Here is a 20564-nt window from a genome sequence, read left to right on the forward strand (position 1 = left end):
CCAGTGGTTTTTCTTCTGGGGGTTTGCATTGCATGGCAGAACAAACAAAACTGAAAACTGGCAGAGTGGCAGTGAGTAGTAGTTTAATAGAAACAAAGAGGAAACCGAGTCGTGGTATGATCGAAGGAGAGGAAAGAAGGAGGCGGTGTCGTATAGTGGTATTTTTGCAAATTAAACACACAAGCGTGGGGGTTGTAGAGACAGTGCACCCCACGAGCCACGCCGTCCTGTACCCAGATGTCTCCAGTCAACCAGGCAACAATTGCCTCTCCAGCCCAGCACCATTGCACGTGCACTCCCTCCCTCTCCCGCACGTGTTTCCAGCTCATTTACCTTTTCTTTTCTTTTTTTCTTCTTGCTGTAATTACAAATTATGTAGAAGGATTATTATTATTTTTTTACAAGTACGGAATTCCACTCCATTTATCACGATTATCCAATGGTTTCATACTTGAATGACTGGCCACTCTCTAGACACGTGTGCTCGTCTGTTTGACTTGTTATTGGTTTCCATGCTAGATTTCACTGTGGCCTGACAAAATATCCTGTTTGGGATTCCTTTAGGTGTGTTTCATGGAACCATTTGGAATTCAAATTAGTTCAGATCTTGCTGAATTAATGGTTGATTCATGTCCTCAAGAGATTATTATTATCATTATTAACCACCCCTTCATTGACTAGTTTCAAGAACCATGACACCAACTTATTTTTCTTAAATTACAAACTTAGAATAACAAAATAGAAAACACATAAATTTACTTATCTTAAAAATAAATTATATGCAATCTTTTACGCCATATACTCAATTTATTATGAGTGATAAATTTAAATTTAACAAATTTAAAAAAATTCTTTAAAATACTTTATTCAATGTATTTGGAAACAACAACGTCATAGCCTTGTCATAGAAAAGGAGCTCGATTCCATAGTCTTGTTCTAGGAGAGAAGTTCGATTCCATGAACTTGTTCCATGCAGCAGGTATGAGTCTATTTTTTTTTTTATCTCAAATGGGTTTAAGCAACTTATCCGGGCTCAACTTTTTCTTATAAAATTTTCAGGATTTCATGCGGGTATTTCAAATATTTTATATTAATAAAATATATATTATTTTGAGTATAATACAACTCAAAATATCACAAGGATAAAATTACATTTAAACATTTACTCTTCATAAAAAAAACTAATTATGTATAAATACATAAGAAATCCTTCGAATTTCAGGTTCATAATTTTTTTATTTTTAATATTTATAGCACATATATTTTTATAGTATATTTTTTTATGATATCATTATATTTTATCATTTTACTAATTTATCGTTTTACATTCATCAAAAAATAATTTTTTTCAAGTATCAAACCTCAAAATATCTTAGTTGAAAAACTAAATCAAATTAATTGAACTCGATCATCCAACATTTGTTATTACCAAGCACCGGTAACCATCAACGAGTATTCATTTATCTCTTGGAAGGGATAAAAAAAAATGATAAAGTAACGAAATTAAATAAGATTAAGCCAGGAGAAACAAGAAACTGGGGAGAATCACGATGAAATTTCTGTGTACTTTTTTTTTCTTTTCTTATTTGCTCTCCAACATACCAAACAGAATCCAGTGATGGCGAGAGTCTTATACTTCAATTGAATTTGCATTTTTTTTTATCATGTCCCAATGGTTATAATTTGTGAGTGGATAATTACACACTGACACGGGTGAACGTGAGCCACCACTACAATCCGGGGGAAGGCTTCATATCATGGAGGCTCTGTTACAAGATTCTTGCCAAGATTTGGATATCTACCGCCGACACTTGGCCTAACAAGCGAGTCTCCATTTTTTTATTCTCTAACTCACACGTACATGCATGATCCCGTGTCTGCCTTTGCAAATATATAAATGAGTTCAATGTTTTGATGCTGTTTTTATATGTTCTGATTAGATTCTTGTGTAAATAATTTCTGGGTTTCATCCCTCGTTTTTAAAATATTTTATTTTTAAAAAATAAAATCACATGATTTAAATAAAATAATTAACCTGATAATTTACTAGCTTGCATACTAATTTAATGACTCGTGTCATTCTATGGACCGGTACCTACAAGCAACAAAATAACAATTTCTACCAGAAGGCCTGTCCTCGTTCGACAGACATCCTGCGGCTCGTTTTTATTACTGTAAAGAGAAATAAATTAAGTTATGGTGTTCTGTTTTTTTTTCTCCCTTTGTTTATTGCTTAACGTTTGATTTCGAATAACCCGTGAGATTTTACGTGCCAGTTATTAATTATAAGAAAATAGAAAAAAAAAACGTAAATTAATTATATCTCTCTCAAGGGAAAATGAAAAGAAAATTATACATATCAAGATGTCGCTATGATAGATAGAAGTGGCAGTATTGTAGAATCAGATTTCAAAGCTTTTTTCATGGTTTTCAGTCTATAGTTATTATTTACCCCATTTTAAAGGTATCTCTAACTTAAAAAAATATTAAATTAATATTTTTTAGTATTTTTTAATTGTTTTGATATAATAATATTAAAATAAATCTTTTTTTAAAAGAACATACACCTCAGTACCATATAAACACATCGTGCTGAACCTCTGAAATCTGCATAGGTGTATTCTATTTATATATTTCTGATGTTAATGAATATATTTCATATGATAGGGTCGAATTGTATTTTTTAATTTTTTTTTAAATTTGAAATTAATATTTTTTATTTTTAAATTATTTTAATGTGTTGATGTTAAAAATAAAATTTAAAGAATAAAAAAATTATTAGTTTAATATATTTTTAAATAAAATATATTTTAAAAACAATCTGCATCACGACGTATACTAAACGATATTAGAGTGTAAAGGAGGCAAACCTAGTTGGATTTGTGATTCGGACTCAGATTTTATTTTGGGGGTCCTATAATCAAATCATTGAACCACTTTCCACGTGGGCTGTATTGTTGTTGACCACGTATCCAGTCCAACTGTGGTGCCGACGTGGTCCATAACCAATGTCACTTCTTTAGTATTGTGTGGTGGAGTTCTCCACGTGGACGTTTTCTTCATCGAAAGCTAAAGGCACGTGAGAGTGTATATGCTATGTGGTATTAATTCAAATTCAACCCAAGGCCCGAGGTGGATGAGATCAAAATACTTCACGAAGGACGAGGAAAAAGCTACAAAATATTATTATTATTATTTTGAATTTTAACATGTTTGTGTTTGACTAATCTTATTATCATAAATATCTTAAATTCTGGCATTAATATAAATACAGTAAAAAAAACCCTTCGGATTATGTTCCTTGCAAAATTAATGTAATTAGCTATAAACACAAAAACCATAAAGGACTTGTTCATGTTATGTTTCGTCTGGTGATACACTGAAGAAAAATGACCCTTTAATGGATATACATTAAGAAAATAAATAAATATATTATTACAGAATAAATCAGTGAATCCCTTGAATTACTCCAATAAATCTTGTGATTTATATTCATAAAATTTCCCAATTGATTCTTATAATTTTGAAAAGTTAATATAATATATTTATTTAATCCCAGTAGATATTAAAGCTAGTAGAAATTTTATTGGAAACTATATATATATGGAGCTTGAAGTTGGCTAAAACTTGAAAGAAAAATTCCTTAAACCTAAAGATTGATGTAGAAATGTGGTTGGGAAAACCATTAAAACCTATAGAAGGTTGCTTGGTAAATACTGAAAGTTAATAACAATAATAAAAGCAATTGACCATAAAGATTAAAGAAATAGTTAAATAAATAAATAAATTATATGGTTTGGTCATAGTGGCCTACTCCATGGACACAAAAGTCACAAGGCACTGTATACTGTTTCTCAGTTGGTGAAACATTGAAGATGTTGCGATCGATGGATGGTAATAAAGAAATGGAAATAAATCAAACATATTATTACAAAATAAATCAGTCAATTTCTCTAACCACTCTAACAAATCATGTGATTTATTTTTATAATTTTCTCACTAACTCTTATAAATTTAAAGAGTTAATACACTTTATAATAAATAATTACGAGTTTAGATTTTACTACTTTCATTCTTCCTAGTTAAATTAAATTATAATTTTAATATATGCTAGTGTCACTGTATAAATTTTAAGTTCCAAATACTCGTTTAAAGGATATATTGAAATAATCAATATAAAATCATTGGTGTAGTCTTACTTAATATTTTAAATTTTTAAATTTAAATGATTATTTTTAAATTTTTTTTGCATAAGATCAAAGCAAGTCAATTGAACCTTGATTTAGTTCTAAGTTTACTGCTTAATTATGCCTCACCACCAAGCATTTTGAAGCCACCTATCCGACTACTTTTAAACACTTCGATTTTATTATTTTCATTGTTTATTTAATATTTTATTTACCATCTTTTTTAATGGTCGCAAACATGTTATAAGCTAAACCTAAAATTTATTTATTTATTAATTAAAATTATTTACTAGTGATGATTTTTTGATAAGTATATGCATGAGGCTACAATTATAATAAGCTGCGTTAATATATGCTAAATTTATAAAAATTAAAATTATCATAAATTTAAGGTGTGCATGAAAGAAATAGAGTGTTATGTAAATAATAAGTTAAATATTCTTAATTATTTTCAAATTAATAAAAAGAAAAAAATTTAGGAATTGAGCGATTTAAGATAATTAGAAAACCATTTCAATAATTTAATTAAAGGAGATAGTCAATCATTTTATTTTCATTGTATTTTCTTATTTGTCTTATGGATAAACAAACTCAACATGATTACAATTCATCCAATGATCAATAGTGTTCTCTCCTATATATTTTAAACTTTTTACATATTTCAAATGATAATCTCTTTTTAATCATTGATGACGTTGTCGTATAATTCAAGCAAGTTTTTCAACTAAAACAATAGAATATAGTCATCGAAAATATAGCTTTAGTCACTAAGTTAATTATGAATGAGATGGAAGTGTGAGCATTTTGCATCACAACTTTTTTTTTTTTAATTGCCCGAAATTTGTAACATTTGGCATGCGCGTAACTTTTTTTCAGCGGGACATGCGTTTATATTGCCCGACACGACAATTTCTGGTGTCGCCGCTGCTACACTAGGGTTTTTCAATAAATATTTCATCATCAATACATCATCTCAGCAAAAATGTATTATACATACAGAACACCCATTAATGTCAAAATCACAAGAAATGGCCTAAAGTTTTGGCTTCAGCGCACGCCTACACGGGAAACAGAAGTTACTCCTTCAAGTGAAAAGAACACTAGCGAGGGATCAAGAGAAGAAGATGTTGGTGGCGTCGAATCTCGAGTTTTTCTTCTCCACAGACTTCATTTTATATTTAATGTTAAGCCGGTGGAAATTTTACATATTCCACTAACCATGCTTGAAAAATGGTGGCTTGGATCTGAATATATATTGATATATATATGGTTTTGATCTTTCAAATATAATAAAATTGGACACATCTACATCCGTGAATTATCAAAGGCTTCGATGGCACAACAGATAATGGGATATTTTTTTATTGTTTCAAAGGAATATTCAAGGTACTCGGCAGAAATTCCAAGCCAGATGATATAAAATTAACCCTCAAAATAAGCAGAATATTTCCTTTCTGGGTTTAACCTTGAATGCACGCTTCAAATAGTTAAGATTTCATTCACACTCGAGATAGAAGATAATAAGGGGACTATATATATATATATATAAAATTAATATTGACAGAGCGGTGCAAATGGACTTTGTTCACGCTTACTTTCAGCCACAATTGAACTTGTTGGATTACTTCAGTGCATTAACATTCATTGTTTCTGATTTACTATTTATGTTTGGCATTCCCACCATATTGCAAAATCTAATATTTCAAATGGCTGATGCTCTCATTATTCTTGGGAAAGTTGTAAATGGTAGATGCCAATAACTTGAGAGTCTTGGAATAATCATGGCGAAGCAGAATATATGGAACTTAACCTTAGCAACGATTAGGGCCGCTGCTGCAGCAAATTGATGCAGTCATCTAGACCTATGAGCACAAGGCACTAAGGCAGATGTGAGACAATCCAATCCAGTGGAGCATTCAGGCAAAACATTTTGTTCGTACACTGTTTTGTTTGTCAAAGATTAGATTCACAAGAAAAGAAAGGATCACTATGTGTATAAAATGCAACTCTGGTTCAATTAAAATACAAGATAACGAAGATGTTTGGAAAACGCCAACTTCCCATCATATTGTTTATTCCCTAGCCATGAGACACACTTTAGCCGGATTCCCCTATCAACCTACAAATCGTATATTCCATTTCTTAATACGTAAAGGACAGTGATAAGGGGCTGATTGCTTTGATTAGAGAGCTTGATCAGAGAGATTTGAGTAAGGCATGATATATGTTAATGTGTCATTAACCTTGGATGGCTTAAACTAAAGAGACTATGGTGCCTTGAGACATGCACAAACCGGCTACAAAAAATGCTTGTTTAAAGTTGAGTGCCCATGATTTTAGCACAATTACCTCTGGCACGGTGACCCAGGATGCCAGGTTTTTTTCTTTTCTTTTCTTCGGACAAAAGATTAGCCTAGACTTGCTTGTATTTCTAGCCGCTGAGCAGGCTTTCATAGGGGTCAAGGTCCACTAACCTGATCATTCTAGGCTTGTAAACTAGCCGATGCTTTGTTTTGAAATCAGGCCCAAGAGAAAAGGCTCTCTCTCTGTTTTTTTTCTCTTAAATTAAAAAGGCTGTTTTTTCAGGAAAAATCATTGTGAATAACATGGGATAATAAATAAAATGAAAGGTAGTGGGATAATAAATAACATGGGATAATAGCCTAGTTGATCGTTACCTAACTAGAGGAAAAAAGGGAGAACAATCTTGACAGAAAAATAGTAGGGTTAGAGAGGGGGGGGGGGGGGGGGGGTTGATCAGGATGCCAAGGAGGCTTCAGTGCTTATGTCTAACTCTACCGCACCGCCCTATGAATTTGACATTTCAAGGGTTTTTTTTGGGATAAAGGTAAAAATGAAGCGACTATCGAACTTTTTCAACATCACAAACTTCCCCTCAACATGAAAATTAAAGAAGTGGGGATTCAGACTTTTGGGAAAAGTAGCCAAACCATTCCCTTTTTGGACCATAAGCTAAGTTCGGTTACGCCTAAAAGTTCAGTGGTTTGCTTTAGAAAAGTTGCAACTTAGTTTGCATTGGTGTGGGCCTGTGGCTTGACCTTCAAACCAGACCAGCCCACAAAATGGGAGTTCCTCAAACGTTCATCAGAACCAACTAAAACCCGATATACAATAGAACCCATCTTGCCTTTTATTGGCCATTAGTAAAAGAGAAAAGAAGAATATTATTGTGTGTCTAAGTAAATGAATGTCACTGTGTGAAGTGTAAACTCCCAGATTTTCTCTCCTTCCATCCACTTGGTTTCTGGAGATAATAAAGCTTTATGTTGTTGAATCTGCATAACCAGTGCCGTGGTTCTAATTTGCTTCATAAATTACTATATCAGCTTTACTTCGATGAGTCAACAGCTTGTAGAATAGCCTAAGACGCCCTTGTTAAATATGGGAAATTAGGTGGTTGGAGCATGCAGCCACAGTATTATAATTGAAGATCAACCTTCTTTGACTGACATAAATTCCGCAACAAAAAATATACCGTATTTATTTTTAGAGTCTTGTTAAATGAGGGCCTTGGAAAAGTAGCTCTTAGTTTAAGCATGCCCTGCTTGGAAGGTTACAATCACATGGTGGGTGCTCATGAATATGATAATATGTCATTTTTTATTGATTTAAGAACATGCAGAAAGCAGGCAGTAGTGATGGTTATCAATTCTATATTCACCAGATTATCTGTTTCGGAAAGGAAGGTAGGTGGCCAACAGACATGTTCAATACAGCCAACCCTAGCAATTGAAACACTTGTGCATCCAAATGAAAATATGTGGAATAACAGAACTTTTGCGTACACGTCCCTATTGGCTAGAAAGGCATATCTTTTCTGTAATTAGTGCATCCAAAGAACACAGGTACAGAATTTAAATCGGCAACGAGAAGAAAAATGCCACCAGGTAGGTTTGCAAAGCTTGAATTGGCAATAATTGGCTCAGGTAGGTTAGGTTACATACACCAAAGGTCATAGTTGGCTGCAAATAAAGAAGTGTTAGTGAATTATTTTTCATCAAATCAATATCAAAATTGCTGAGCTTTTAATCTGAACTCGACCAGGTAAAATAAATGGAATTCAGACTGAAGCAGACCTTGCAAGTGGCAACATTTCCGCATCCGCAAACTATATGACCTCTCGAGACATCTACAGCAGCTGGGGCTCCCCCGCCACCACTCCTCTGAAATGTGCATATGAAAATTGTTCACGGCTATCTAACTGGGTTTGCTTTCTTCATGTAATTTTACAGATTACGAATGATAAAGTGAAGTGTACGTACCTTATAAAAATCAACTGCAATGAAGTTAGGCCACCGTTTACCCGCAGCCTGATAACACGTGTTCATCGTATCCATCAAGGGAGCAGAATTATGCTTGCAGGCTTGTGTAACATCTGTCCTGTCAGGAAAATAGTTTACTAAAACTAGTGACCTTGATGTTGCGACCGAGGCAGGCGATTCTGCGCGGTTTGGACATGAACCAGCAATCATTCCACCATCTCCACCTGCAATCTCCACACCCATAAATGTTAATTTGTTCTCACTAGCCAGTGAATTGTTCCAAATTCAGGAAAATAATAGGACTCAGATTGGATTTCCACAACATATCTCCATTGATAGGCAATTCCTTTAGAGGCCTCCTCAGCAGACTTTGAAGTGAAAACCACTAGACGCTGATTCTTCCGGACCATATCATCAACTGTTGGCCACTTGCCACCGTTTTTTGCCATCCGAGATACAGGAAACCAATATTTCATTAGGCCAGCGCCATCAAACACTTTTGTCAAGCCTCTTGGTGATGTAACATAGTCCTCGATGAAAATGGTGATGATTTCTGATGGGCTGGCTTCGAGAAATGCTTGAATCTCTTTCAGAACATTAATGACTGGTTGCTGGAACCGGAACAGCAAAGTTCAGATTGACCAATACTTTATAGAACAACTAACTATATATAAATGGTCAGGCATTAAGCCTGAAATCTTTAGAAAACTTTAGTCTCATCTTTCCAAAATCTGAAAACAGATTCAGTAGTCTTGCGTATCAGACGTCTATGTGAGATGAATGGAATGTCTTTTATGTGGGTACCAGAGCATTCTATGAACACTTACAAAAGCTGCAATGTTGTAGCAGTTTCCTCCGAAGGAGTGGCGCAACCAGACGTCATTCTGGAAGTCGTACATATCAAGCATTAATCCTCTAATGCCATTCTGCAAGAGAAAACCACTTTTAAGTATACGTTAATTAAAAAAGAAAAAGCCACGCATGAACAACTGCATAAAAGACCAGATCCATGGAGAAAAAGAAAATATTGGCATTAGTCAAGCGATTGTCTAACAAACTAAAACACCTCCTTACTATAATGTTCCTCAGCGGCTTCGACTATCCAATTAACGAGCCACAGTAATTCGAAAATCTTTAGTTATATATGATCATAAAAAATAAATGTGAGCCACAATTCTTTTACTTTTCAATTCCTGTTATACTAGCCACCAAAAAGATTAGGAACATATTACAAAGAGTTCTTGGTTTAATTACGCAATCATCTGTTTCATAACACATCTGCCAGACAATACCTATGGGCAACTGTTGCAAAGAACATTGACCGAATGCAAAGCACCATCAACATTATTATTTCATCGCCCAGGCTAAGTTATTATTTGAGGGACATGACACTGAGATTCCTCTGCTTTTTATTAGCATAAAACAAAACAAGCATGTTACTGCAGACTGTAAGTCAAGAGTAATAATTAAACGGCATAATTTGAGTTATTTTTTAATTTTATTCTTTAATTTATTTAAAAATTATATTTTATAATTTGTTTGTCAGGTTATCCTAGTTTTCATAAATCAAGTCGTGAATTTAATAGATTAATACAAGTTAGCCCGAATTATTTTTTTGGATTTTTTTCTTAATTGATTTTTTTTTCTATTTCATCATTTAATAATGAATTTATTAAAAATTAATTTTCATAATTTTTTTTGATTTATTTACTATAAGATTGTCATGATTTCATGAAATAACATATGAATTGATAAATTGACCCAAATTAATTCAATATGTTATCATCTCAATATTTATAAAAAATATTATCTTAAATATTTACTTTGAGTTAAATTATTTTTTTACCGGTTATTTAGATTATTTTTAAATCTACTAAAATGATCGGATCACATCAAGTGAGTAAGATTATTATTTTTTCTACTGAATATCTAAAAATTTTGTTTTACCTTTTAAAAAAAATTGATCCTGCGGACAAATAATCTAGCATGATCAAATTGAATGATCTGTATGGGTGTGTAATGTGTACATAGACACTATTCTGTTTTTAGTTTTTCCAGCCCTGATCAAAAGACTACATTACCCTGTAGTATACTTTAACATTCCAATTCATATAAGGGCATAATGGACTTCTGACCAAGATATATAAAAGCTTCACAGCTTTTTTTAGAAGAACAATTCATTTCATAAAGCAATTGGACCTAACATTCGTACGCAAGCATCAATTTCACCAAGGAAAATGTGACGAAGAAGCAAAACACGTTTCATGTAAAGACTCGTTTTTTCTCAAAGCTTTCTCAGTAGCCAAAGCCAAACAGAGATCAGGGAAAGAAAATAACATACATTAAGCTGACTAGTAACCGTGTCTTGCTGATTCGTGGGAGCTAGAATAATGGACCCTGTTGCAGACAGATCTCCCATGGCAGACGAATTGTGGGTTGTTAGCCAAGCATACTCATTAAACGGCAATCCATTCACCTAATGGAACCAAACACAAAAACATAAGCTAATGCCACAATTCCCTTTTCTCTTTGATATTTAATGCCACAGCAATTAGTACAAAACTGCACATTTACGTGTCTACTGCTGATGCAAAATTCATATTTGATGTGGGAATCGATGAATTTGTACCGACCTTTGAGGCAGGAATTATAGGTTGGATTCCGGTGCATCGAGGCCTTAGATTTCCATTTGCTACACAAGTTTCACAGTGTAGACCTGAGTTGCAGTTTCTGTCTAATACACATATCTGTCCCTCCTGATCAGAATTAGAGCGAGTAAACATTGTTTAGGAATTAAAAGATTAATGGAAAAGGATCAAGAGGTTTTAAAGAAAGCCCGCCTTGAGAGCAGTAAAGAAAGTGAGAAGAAAAGCAATGAAGATGGTTCTCTGTGATTGAAAGTGGAGAGTTAGTATCCATGAAAGCAGAGCAGAACAATATGAGAAGGAAAAGAAAGCAGTAACTACTTGCCTGCAATCGCATTGTTGGTTTAGATGTTTTTGTCTAATGCAGTGCTAATGTTGGTGGTTATGGTGCCTTGTTTGGTGTTTTGATTTAGTGAATGTATACCATGAACATTTAAAAAGGAAACATGAAAGTGTGGAAGCTGGAAAATAGTGTTTGATGTGCATTTGTGATATTTGAAGAGGAATGACTGAAGAAGATGGGAGTTGTGGAGGCTGATGGCTGGAGGAATAAATATCGAGGTGCTGGTTAAGGACTAATGACTAACTAGAGATTGTTTTAATACTGTTTCTTTGATGATTATAGAAACAAATCATAAATTTTTAATTATTTAAAATCCTTTATTATTTAATGTAATATTTGATTTTCTTAATAAAGAGAGATTGATATCTTGAGGGGAAAGTGTGTTTCGGAGTAAACAATTAGTCTTAGGCCTGGGAAAAAAAAACACTCTGGCCCAATTAACTATTTTGAATTATCAAACAGATTAACCATTATAATTTACTAGGAAGTCGGCATACTAAGCGCATACTTAACAAAACATTTAGTAAATTTAGTAATGTTTATCTTATAAATGCAGCTTTCTGGCACGTTAATCCACTCTCTGTTTGCTTTTCTCAGGGTGCTTGAAATTTGAATATTGAAGGTTTGCCCCGGCCTTCATAAGTTGCTATAAGCAACAACGACTTCTCAATTACTGAAACACAAGATGACAAGGGTGTCTCTCAAGAAATTACTATTATTCTGAGAATAATGCTTGCTTTACAGAATACCATACAAATCCATAATAGATTTCTCAAATAATTGCATGTGAAAACAACAATCTGTTGTCTCTCTTTACACACTGCCAAAGAGTCCTTAACGTGCAGTCCACATCCATATATTAACTCTACACCTTGGTCTTTTTTCGTGCTTCTCGTGCTGATCCAATCCCTGTCACATGATTTTTTTTTTCTCTCTCAATTCCCCCCCCCCCCCCCTGTTTGTATGATTGGACTTCAGAGGGAACAAAAGCGAAGCAAATTCTTAATGGTCCTCTGCTTTTGTATTGTACTAATGTCTTCATCACCAGGCAGTTTGATGCAGTTTTTGATGCATGCACGTATTGGGCATGCTCATGGGCTTGAAGCTTCGACACTGAACCTTGACAGATGGGAAGGAGGGGGGGGACGGGCTCTTAAAAGTGGTGGCAGTTAAGGTTAGATTAGAGGGCAGGCACCGAAAGCCGATCATTAATGACCACTGCGTCATCTGACCATTAAGTGACCCAACTGAGAAACGAGGACTGTCCAGGAAAACAAGAGGATGGGCTAGACAGCTTTACCTATCTTGCCATTCCCAGAACAAATCAAGCAGTAAAGCAGGCCATTATGGGCCCAGGTAGCATCTGAGGAAACAAATGGGAACCCACCACGATGTGAGGAGATACGAGGAGAGGATAGAAGAAAACGAGCATGAAAAAGCTTAGAGAAACTGAAGTACATTGGAGTTTACCTGCTTGTAGAATTAATTCCCTGCATAGCATGCGTACCCTAAATAATCTAATTTTCAATTGTAGTTTGGAGAAATATTCATGATTCTTTTTTTATTTTATTTTGTTCGTTGGAGCTGGCTCAATCATTAGACATTGGATTTGTATACCATGTGTAGAGCCCTCTGTCCTGCATATATATATATATATATATTATTTCTTTAAAACAGCCAATTAAGTCACTAAATTATGGTTTTCGACTTAAATTATGGTTTTCTCTTTGTTTTATATCAACCATTTGTGACTTGAATAAGTGTGTGTTTGGTATTGCGGTAGCTGTTGTGGTTGTGGTTTGAAAAAAGTTGTTTTATAAAAAGCACTTTTAGTTGAGGTTAGTTTAAAAAAATAGGTGTTTGGTTAAAACTGTGGTTAGAATTGAGGTTGAACAAAAAGTAGTTTAATGTGTTTGGTTAAGAATGCTTTTGAAATTGAGGTTATAAAATAATTTAAAAAATTATATATTAACATTGATGGTTTTTAATTTAAATGTTATAGATTTAACTATTGTTATTACATCATAAAATAAATAATACTTTATATAAAATATTTTTTATTGTTCCATTATAATATCTACAATTCCATCACATATGAAACACATCCGACAACGACAAAGATTACAGTTTTTTTGGTTTCTTAAGCACGCAACAACATCAGATAAAATATAATTAGGAACAAAATTGAAATTACGATCAAATTCTGCAAATGTTACGTCATCAATCGATCTTTGTTTAATTTATGTAGTTTTATTGAATAATATTAAACACTAGTTTTTTGAATAAAATATAATTAAAAAATAAAAAATAATTTTTATTTTTTATTTTACTAATCAAACCTATTTAAATACATTTTAAATTTTAAACCGAACCGGTTCAGCGGGAATAACACAGCATGCGAACAGTGCTGCTAATTAATTAGGAACAGTGCAGCAGCATGCTGCACTATTCATTCTAATTAATTAGCAGGATGTGCGCATGCCAGGAACGCGACGAGAAAAGCAGAAAATTTCTGCTTCAGCGAAATAACGTTTTCGACGCAATTAATGGTAGGGACCATGTACAAAAATCACGGTTAATTTTCTAACCAAACATTAGATGTTTACTGTTATACATAAAACGCAGTTATAAACGCGTAGACAAACGGAGCCTAAGGCTCGCTCATACCATATATATATATATATATATATATATAAAGAGAAGAACGCAATAAAAGAGTTGTATAAAATACAGGGACTAAATATAATTTTTACTAGCTTTTCATAAATGACAAGAGAAATGCTCCTGTTTATTTCTTTTCTGGAAATCATTTTAGATGCATTTATTTATTACTACTGATAGGGTTTTTAAGAAAACAATAATTGAAGGTACGATGATGAATTTAATGCTGGGCTGGTGTGTGACGAGAGTTGCATGGCAAAATTTGCAAAACCAAACCAATAATGAACCATGGACCCATCTTCACGAGGTTAGCTAAGACTTGACATTTATCCAGCCGAGAGGAGGAGTAAGTTCGAGACCTCCAGCACTGTCGACTGAAAAAAAGAAAAAAGAAAAAAAAGATTCAGGTAAGTGCATTGAGAATGTTTCAGCACTTGTGCAAACACAGTTGTCCTCCGAATCAAATTACCCTTTCACTTCACGCAATCAGATAGAGTGCAGAAACAATTATGCTCTAATCACCCGATTCAAAGGTGGAATGCACTAAGATTCTCGGCGTGGATTACAAGGGTTAAAAAGTAGAAAGAGCACTCACGAGTCATAAACCAAAAGCTTTCCTACCAAAACAAAAATGTCACTCCCTTTCAAGAAAACAATGGTCCTAACTTGTGGCGTCGTTATCAACAGATGCTTGCAATATCCATGTGGGCTTGCAATTTAGTAATGGCGATTTTCTTATTACTATTATTGCAGGAGAGATTAGCTGCCATTTTGTCCATATTGGAGATTTATCTATATAATTCCAAAGAGACCAGTGCCCATTGCCCCATTACCGAAGAGGCAGACATGGCTTTGGGCTATTGCCCGTTGCTGCCTGCTCGTTCTTGTGAGAAGAAATTGTGGGTCCTTTTGAGCTTCCTAGTTTGACGAGTCTCCATTTACATGATACTCCACGTGCTGCCAGGTCTATCTTAAGAGACACGGTGATGATTTATTTTCCAAAATCTCCAGGTGGTAGTGTTTGTTTTAGTGGCTGGATTATGATTTTAAAAACAATTATTAATTTTTATGTTTTTTTATTGATTTGATATATATTAAAAACAATACGATTCAAAACACGTATCCAAAAGGACAAACAACCCATGGCTATGGGCTTGGGAGACCGGGTGTGAAAGGGGAACATACCAAGAAAATGAACTGCTACTATTGGCAAGGCTGCCAAGAGAAAAGCCGAGGAAAACAATATCTCCCTTCAATCTCACTTTATACCCGTTCCAATTGAACTACATTTCTCATGGTCCAAACAAACAATCACACAGTGATGACAAAAACAATAAAAGCAGCTTAATTTATACCCAACATCCAATACCTGCCATTTCATCGCTCGCTCGCTGGTGACTGGACCCTGGTGAAACCACTAACCACTTTAGACCCAGAACCAGAAGTGAACAGTGTGACCATGGAGGCGTGGACCCACTTCTTGTTTATGTGCATTACATTTAGAAATTAGACTTTTCCATTTCCGATATGGTCAAAAGCCACAATTACTCCACTGTACGCACACACTAGTCTCTCTCTCAGACCTCACTCAGTCCTCCCTCCACCGTGAATGAACAGTTTAGTCCCTTAAAATGTACTCACATACCATACCCCGCTTCTGTGTTTGACGGCCGCCTTCTATTTCTCTCTCTCTAGCCCCGAAGTTTCCTTCTTGGGTCTTGAATATGGTGGTGTATAGACATGCCTTGTTGGTGTTGGGTTTACTTGCATTTATTGCAAAGCAGCTGCCTTCAACGACGGCAGGTTATTACCTATTAAGTAATATTTCTTTTCTGTTTTAGAAAGATGGAGGCTTTGATATGTATGTAAGAAAGGAAGTTATTTGCATTTTATTGATTGTTTTTTTCTTTATGGTTTGGAATTATTTTGTGAGAAAAGGGTGGATTCTTGGAAGAGAGTTTTGGTTTTTAGCTTGAATTCTTTTAGTTGTTATTGGTTTTGTTAGGTTGTTATTGGTTTTGTTAGTTTGTTATTGCTTTGTTTTGGCATTAATGAGCATTTGCAATGTGTTTAATTCTTGGGACTTCTGGAATTTCATGACCAATTTTGTTTGTAACTGGGTTAGTACTATTTACCATATTACAACTATAGTGTCACAATGCCATAAAATTTAGAGATTGTCTACTTTAATGTACCAAAAAGGAAATATATTGTCATGTTAGTATAGAAATTGGTGAAATTTGTAGCTTCCAAGTGAACAATCAAAAGTCTATGTTTTTGGTAATGAATTTTTTGTGAAAAATGGTTTGTTTGATTGATAATAACACCTGTTACTTCTGCAGATTGCCCCTTGGATTTGAGTGGATCAAACTTTACCTTAGCAGCCGCTGTGTGCTCCAATAAAGATAAAAGAGGACAATGTTGCCGCTATATTAATGCGTTTGTAGCAGTTTCCATTGCTCGCTATGCAAATACAACTAGCAACTTAGGGGTTGCCTCGAATGTATCTGATATATGTCTTCGCTCCATTTCTCAAACCATGCAACTGTATGGAGTTCCAAGTAATGCAACAATTTTTTGTGGGTTTGGGACGAAAATTCCAGTGAATTATGAGTGCGGGGGTCGAACAACTATCACTCAGATGTTGGAGTCTCCAAAATTTGTGAGTGTCGCACAAAATTGCAGACTGCCACTTTCATTAAAAAGTGATTGCAAGAGGTGTTTAAATGCTGGCATTATATACCTTCATCATCTGGTGGGAACAGATAATAATGTGACATTGAGTACCTGCCGTGATGCAGCTTTCACTGCCCTTGCAAGCCAATTTGATGATGCTTCGGCTGTTGAAATTGCAAGCTGTTTCTTCGGAGTTCAAGGGCTCAACACCCCTTCAGGTATGAGTATTTTGTTTCTTGTATTTACTGATTTCTAGTTTGCGTTGAGTATGTGTGGTGCTAGTTATATATTCTTGTGTTTATTTTACATTTTGAAATTTGAATCTATATTGCTTTTTATGAAATTAAGATAATGGCTTAAATAATTGAAGAAGAAGTTCAAATATTGACGGCGATTGGTGTTAATTTGATAGTTTCAACAATTGGTTTGCTTTGGGAACAAACTTCCCATAAAAGGGTAAATGGACTGAGTTTGCATTTATTTTAAGAAGAACTAGGATGCATAGAGATTAACCCTGGAAAAGGCTTAACTATTTCCCAATATATTGTCTCAGTCAGACCCTTTTGTCCATTAATTGTCATGTTTATCACCTTCTAAACACAGGATATTATATGTTTACTATGATTTGACTGTAGTTTCTTGGCCAGAGTGCTTTTATCTGAACTGTCTCACATCATGGGAAGTCACTCCATTTGTAGTTGTTCTTCTATGTTCTGTTATCCACCTCACTTTTTATTTGTGTTTCAGAGCCACCTCCATCTTCAGTCACTCCTGAAGCCCCTCCAAGTCCATTGACAGCTGCTGGTCCCAGCCAAGTTATGTTGGGACTGCCCTTAAAATCAACTCACCACCCATACCATCTGACATTAGTTCCAATTGTTGGCATTGCGGTCACAACAGTTGCCTTTGTGATGCTGATAGTCTTGATAGTTCTTATTCGTAGGAAAAGCAGAGAACTAGAGGAATCTGAGAATATAGATAAGACCTTTCCAAGATCCATCCCTCCTCCTAGGCCTACACGGAAATTTCAAGAAGGTGTGGCTCTGGGTTTTCCTGGTTATGTGATTTCTTCGTGCTGGGCTTCATCAAAATTGCCTTTTTTATTTAGTAGTTCATAACTTCGGGTTGTTTGGGTGGGGCTGGTTATCATCTGCAGGGCCTGCGTCAATGTTACGAAAATTCAGCTATAAGGAGACAATGAAGGCAACGGATAACTTCAACACAATCGTTGGACAGGGAGGATTTGGAACTGTATACAAAGCTGAATTTAGTGATGGCTTAGTGGCAGCAGTGAAGAGGATGAACAAGGTTTCAGAGCAGGTAGAAGAGGAGTTCTGCAGAGAGATAGAACTACTTGCTAGGTTGCACCACCGCCATCTTGTTGCTCTAAGAGGCTTTTGCATAAAAAAGAATGAGAGGTAGTTTAATTCTGCATGCATGTAATTATGATTGGCCCCATCTTATCTTACAAATAAAACCAAGACTCGATGAGTGTTTCCCTATTGCCTATTTAAATGTTTGTATGCTCTCTCTTAATGAAAGCGGCTTTGCAAAGTTTCTTGTTACTAAATGTTTTCTAACAATTAACGAGTAGATAATTGAGGTCATTTGAATGTGATGTGCTCAATGTGTGCCATGGCTACTTTTGCATGAGTTTAATATACTGAACATGAGGGTAAAATTTTTTGCAAGGTTTCTGCCTAAATCTTTTTCTAATCATCTGGCTTTGGGGGGTTATTTCTACTGTAACAGCAAAATCAAATACTCTTTGTTTGTTTAATGGCAGGTTCCTCATGTACGAGTATATGGCAAATGGAAGCTTAAAGGATCATCTTCATTGTACGTTTCTTTATTTTCACCACCCTTTTTGCAAGGCCACTTGACATGGTGCATTACTCTTCGTTTTCATTTTATATTTCTTTGGAAAACAATTCTGTAGTGATGCACACGAGATAAATATCTCTCTTTGATGCGAATGTACACATGCGATTCATGCCTCTATTTAACAAAGAATTTTTTTTTCTCCAGCTGATTTATGGATTCAAATTCTGTTGGTTATACAAACGAGTGTTTTCTTATATTGGTGAGAATCTCTTATTTGATGGCTTTGTATTCTGAATAGATTTGACATCCTGTTTGCAGCCTCTGGAAGTCCTCTGAGTTGGCAGACCAGAATGCAGATTGCTATTGACGTGGCTAATGCTTTGGTAATGAACAGAAACAGTATCTTGCCTTAGGGACAGATTTGTTTTGTTTCAGCCTTTTGGCTCATTCACATGAATTATTTTTCCCTACTCATTTGTTTTCTTACTTGCAGGAGTATCTCCACTTTTATTGTGATCCACCTCTGTGCCACAGGGACATAAAATCGAGCAACATTTTACTAGATGAAAATTTTGTTGCTAAGGTAGTGGATTGACTTACCACCATGTAGCTTTTGCAATTTTTTTTCTTTCATGGCCTTTTTTGTATTTCTCAATTATCCACTGTGAAAATGATATTACTTGTAATAAAACCCAATTTTTTCAAAATGTTTGAATGTCACACCAAAAATCTTGATGGAATGATTTGCCTTGCAAGAATGACTCCTGCAAAACCATACACATCACTGGTTTATCTCTTACAGTATCTCCTTCAACCCAATTTTATTTTTCCAGGTTGCAGATTTTGGCCTTGCCCATGCTTCGAAGGATGGTTCTATATGCTTTGAACCGGTAAATACCGATATCCGTGGAACTCCAGGTTCGGGAATAAAATATTTGTGTTCTAACCTTAAATATCTACATGTTTCACTGTACTAAGAGGCCTGAATATGCAATGATTTTCAGGTTACATGGATCCTGAGTATGTGGTCACTCAAGAGCTTACCGAGAAAAGTGATATATATAGCTATGGTGTGGTACTGCTGGAGATAGTGACTGCAAGAAGAGCAATACAGGAGAGCAGGAATTTGGTGGAGTGGTCTCAAATATTCATGGCATCAGATTTAAGACTACCTGAGCTAGTGGATCCATGCATCAGGGATTCCTTTGACATGGACCAGCTTCAGACTATTGTGACTATTGTTAGATGGTGCACACAGAGGGAAGGCCGGGCAAGGCCTTCGATCAAACAAGTCCTTAGACTTTTGTATGAGAGTTCAGACCCAATGCATAGTGGGTTTTTGCGGGCCGTGGAAGATGAAGAGTGTGAAGGAAGTGAAGGACGAGGAAGAACGAGCAGGGGAAAATCACACAAGAGTGATGCTATTTTTCACAGTGGGGATGGAAGATACCTTGCTTCGTCTTCAAGCACATCGAGGTCGTATTGTAGTAGAAGCTTTTTACTCGAAACTGGCTCTCCACAATCTCCCTCCAATATTCTCTCTGTTTGAGGCTATAATTTGTAATCGTATGCCTCAACCACCAATCATGGTATGCTAGACAGCTGGAGCACTTCTATCAGTCTTGGTCATCATGTTTGCTTATCTTTGCTGAGTTTAAAATTTCATCCGTTGAGCTTGTCAATGTCTTTTGAGAATACATATCACCAGGTAGATAGAAAAGGCAATTGTAAAAGTAGTCATTATACATCCATTTCTTTAGTTGATGTTTTAAGTTTCTGGAAGAATTGAACCTGGAAAATATATAAATTTCCTCTTTCAGTATCGATGAACAAATCTTTGATTTTGCAACCATTAACATGGATTGTGTGGATTGCTGAGTCAATGGTACAACCCATTGAAAGGTTTTAACTTTTAATACATGAAGACGGGATTCTCCATCAAAAT

At 35.0% G+C, this 20564-nt stretch overlaps 1 protein-coding gene and 1 pseudogene across 3 annotated transcripts; one reads left to right on the forward strand and one right to left on the reverse strand.

Annotated features, from left to right (window-relative positions):
* Positions 1–7833: 7833 nt before the first annotated feature.
* LOC7457540 (PI-PLC X domain-containing protein At5g67130-like) lies at positions 7834–11845 on the reverse strand (annotated as a pseudogene).
* Positions 11846–15270: 3425 nt separating this feature from the next.
* On the forward strand, positions 15271–20443 carry LOC18102106 (probable receptor-like protein kinase At1g49730). 3 transcript variants are annotated; one of them, XM_024608512.2, is made up of 9 exons: positions 15273–15937; positions 16462–17013; positions 17543–17830; positions 17952–18213; positions 18582–18634; positions 18938–19002; positions 19113–19202; positions 19453–19537; positions 19624–20443. In XM_024608512.2, the coding sequence occupies exons 1-9, from the start codon at positions 15844–15846 to the stop codon at positions 20166–20168; spliced, it is 2034 nt and encodes a 677-aa protein (XP_024464280.1). In that variant the 5' UTR covers positions 15273–15843; the 3' UTR covers positions 20169–20443. The 3 variants fall into 3 exon arrangements, with proteins under 3 accessions (XP_024464281.1, XP_024464280.1, XP_006379197.1); XM_006379135.3 differs by having other exon boundaries at positions 15275–15922; XM_024608513.2 differs by lacking the exon at positions 17543–17830 and having other exon boundaries at positions 15271–15937.
* The last annotated feature ends 121 nt before the right edge of the window (positions 20444–20564 follow it).

The sequence above is a fragment of the Populus trichocarpa genome, chromosome 9 (assembly GCF_000002775.5).
Source record: "Populus trichocarpa isolate Nisqually-1 chromosome 9, P.trichocarpa_v4.1, whole genome shotgun sequence".
Lineage (NCBI taxonomy): Eukaryota > Viridiplantae > Streptophyta > Magnoliopsida > Malpighiales > Salicaceae > Populus > Populus trichocarpa.

Excerpts from the sequence above, each read along its gene's own strand:
- LOC18102106 (XM_024608512.2), top strand. The coding sequence starts at position 15,844 with ATGGTGGTGTATAGACATGCCTTGTTGGTGTTGGGTTTACTTGCATTT. Across the intron at positions 17,014-17,542 it reads AGGGCTCAACACCCCTTCAG|AGCCACCTCCATCTTCAGTC; the intron begins GTATGAGTATTT and ends TTTGTGTTTCAG. Across the intron at positions 19,203-19,452 it reads ATGAAAATTTTGTTGCTAAG|GTTGCAGATTTTGGCCTTGC; the intron begins GTAGTGGATTGA and ends TTATTTTTCCAG.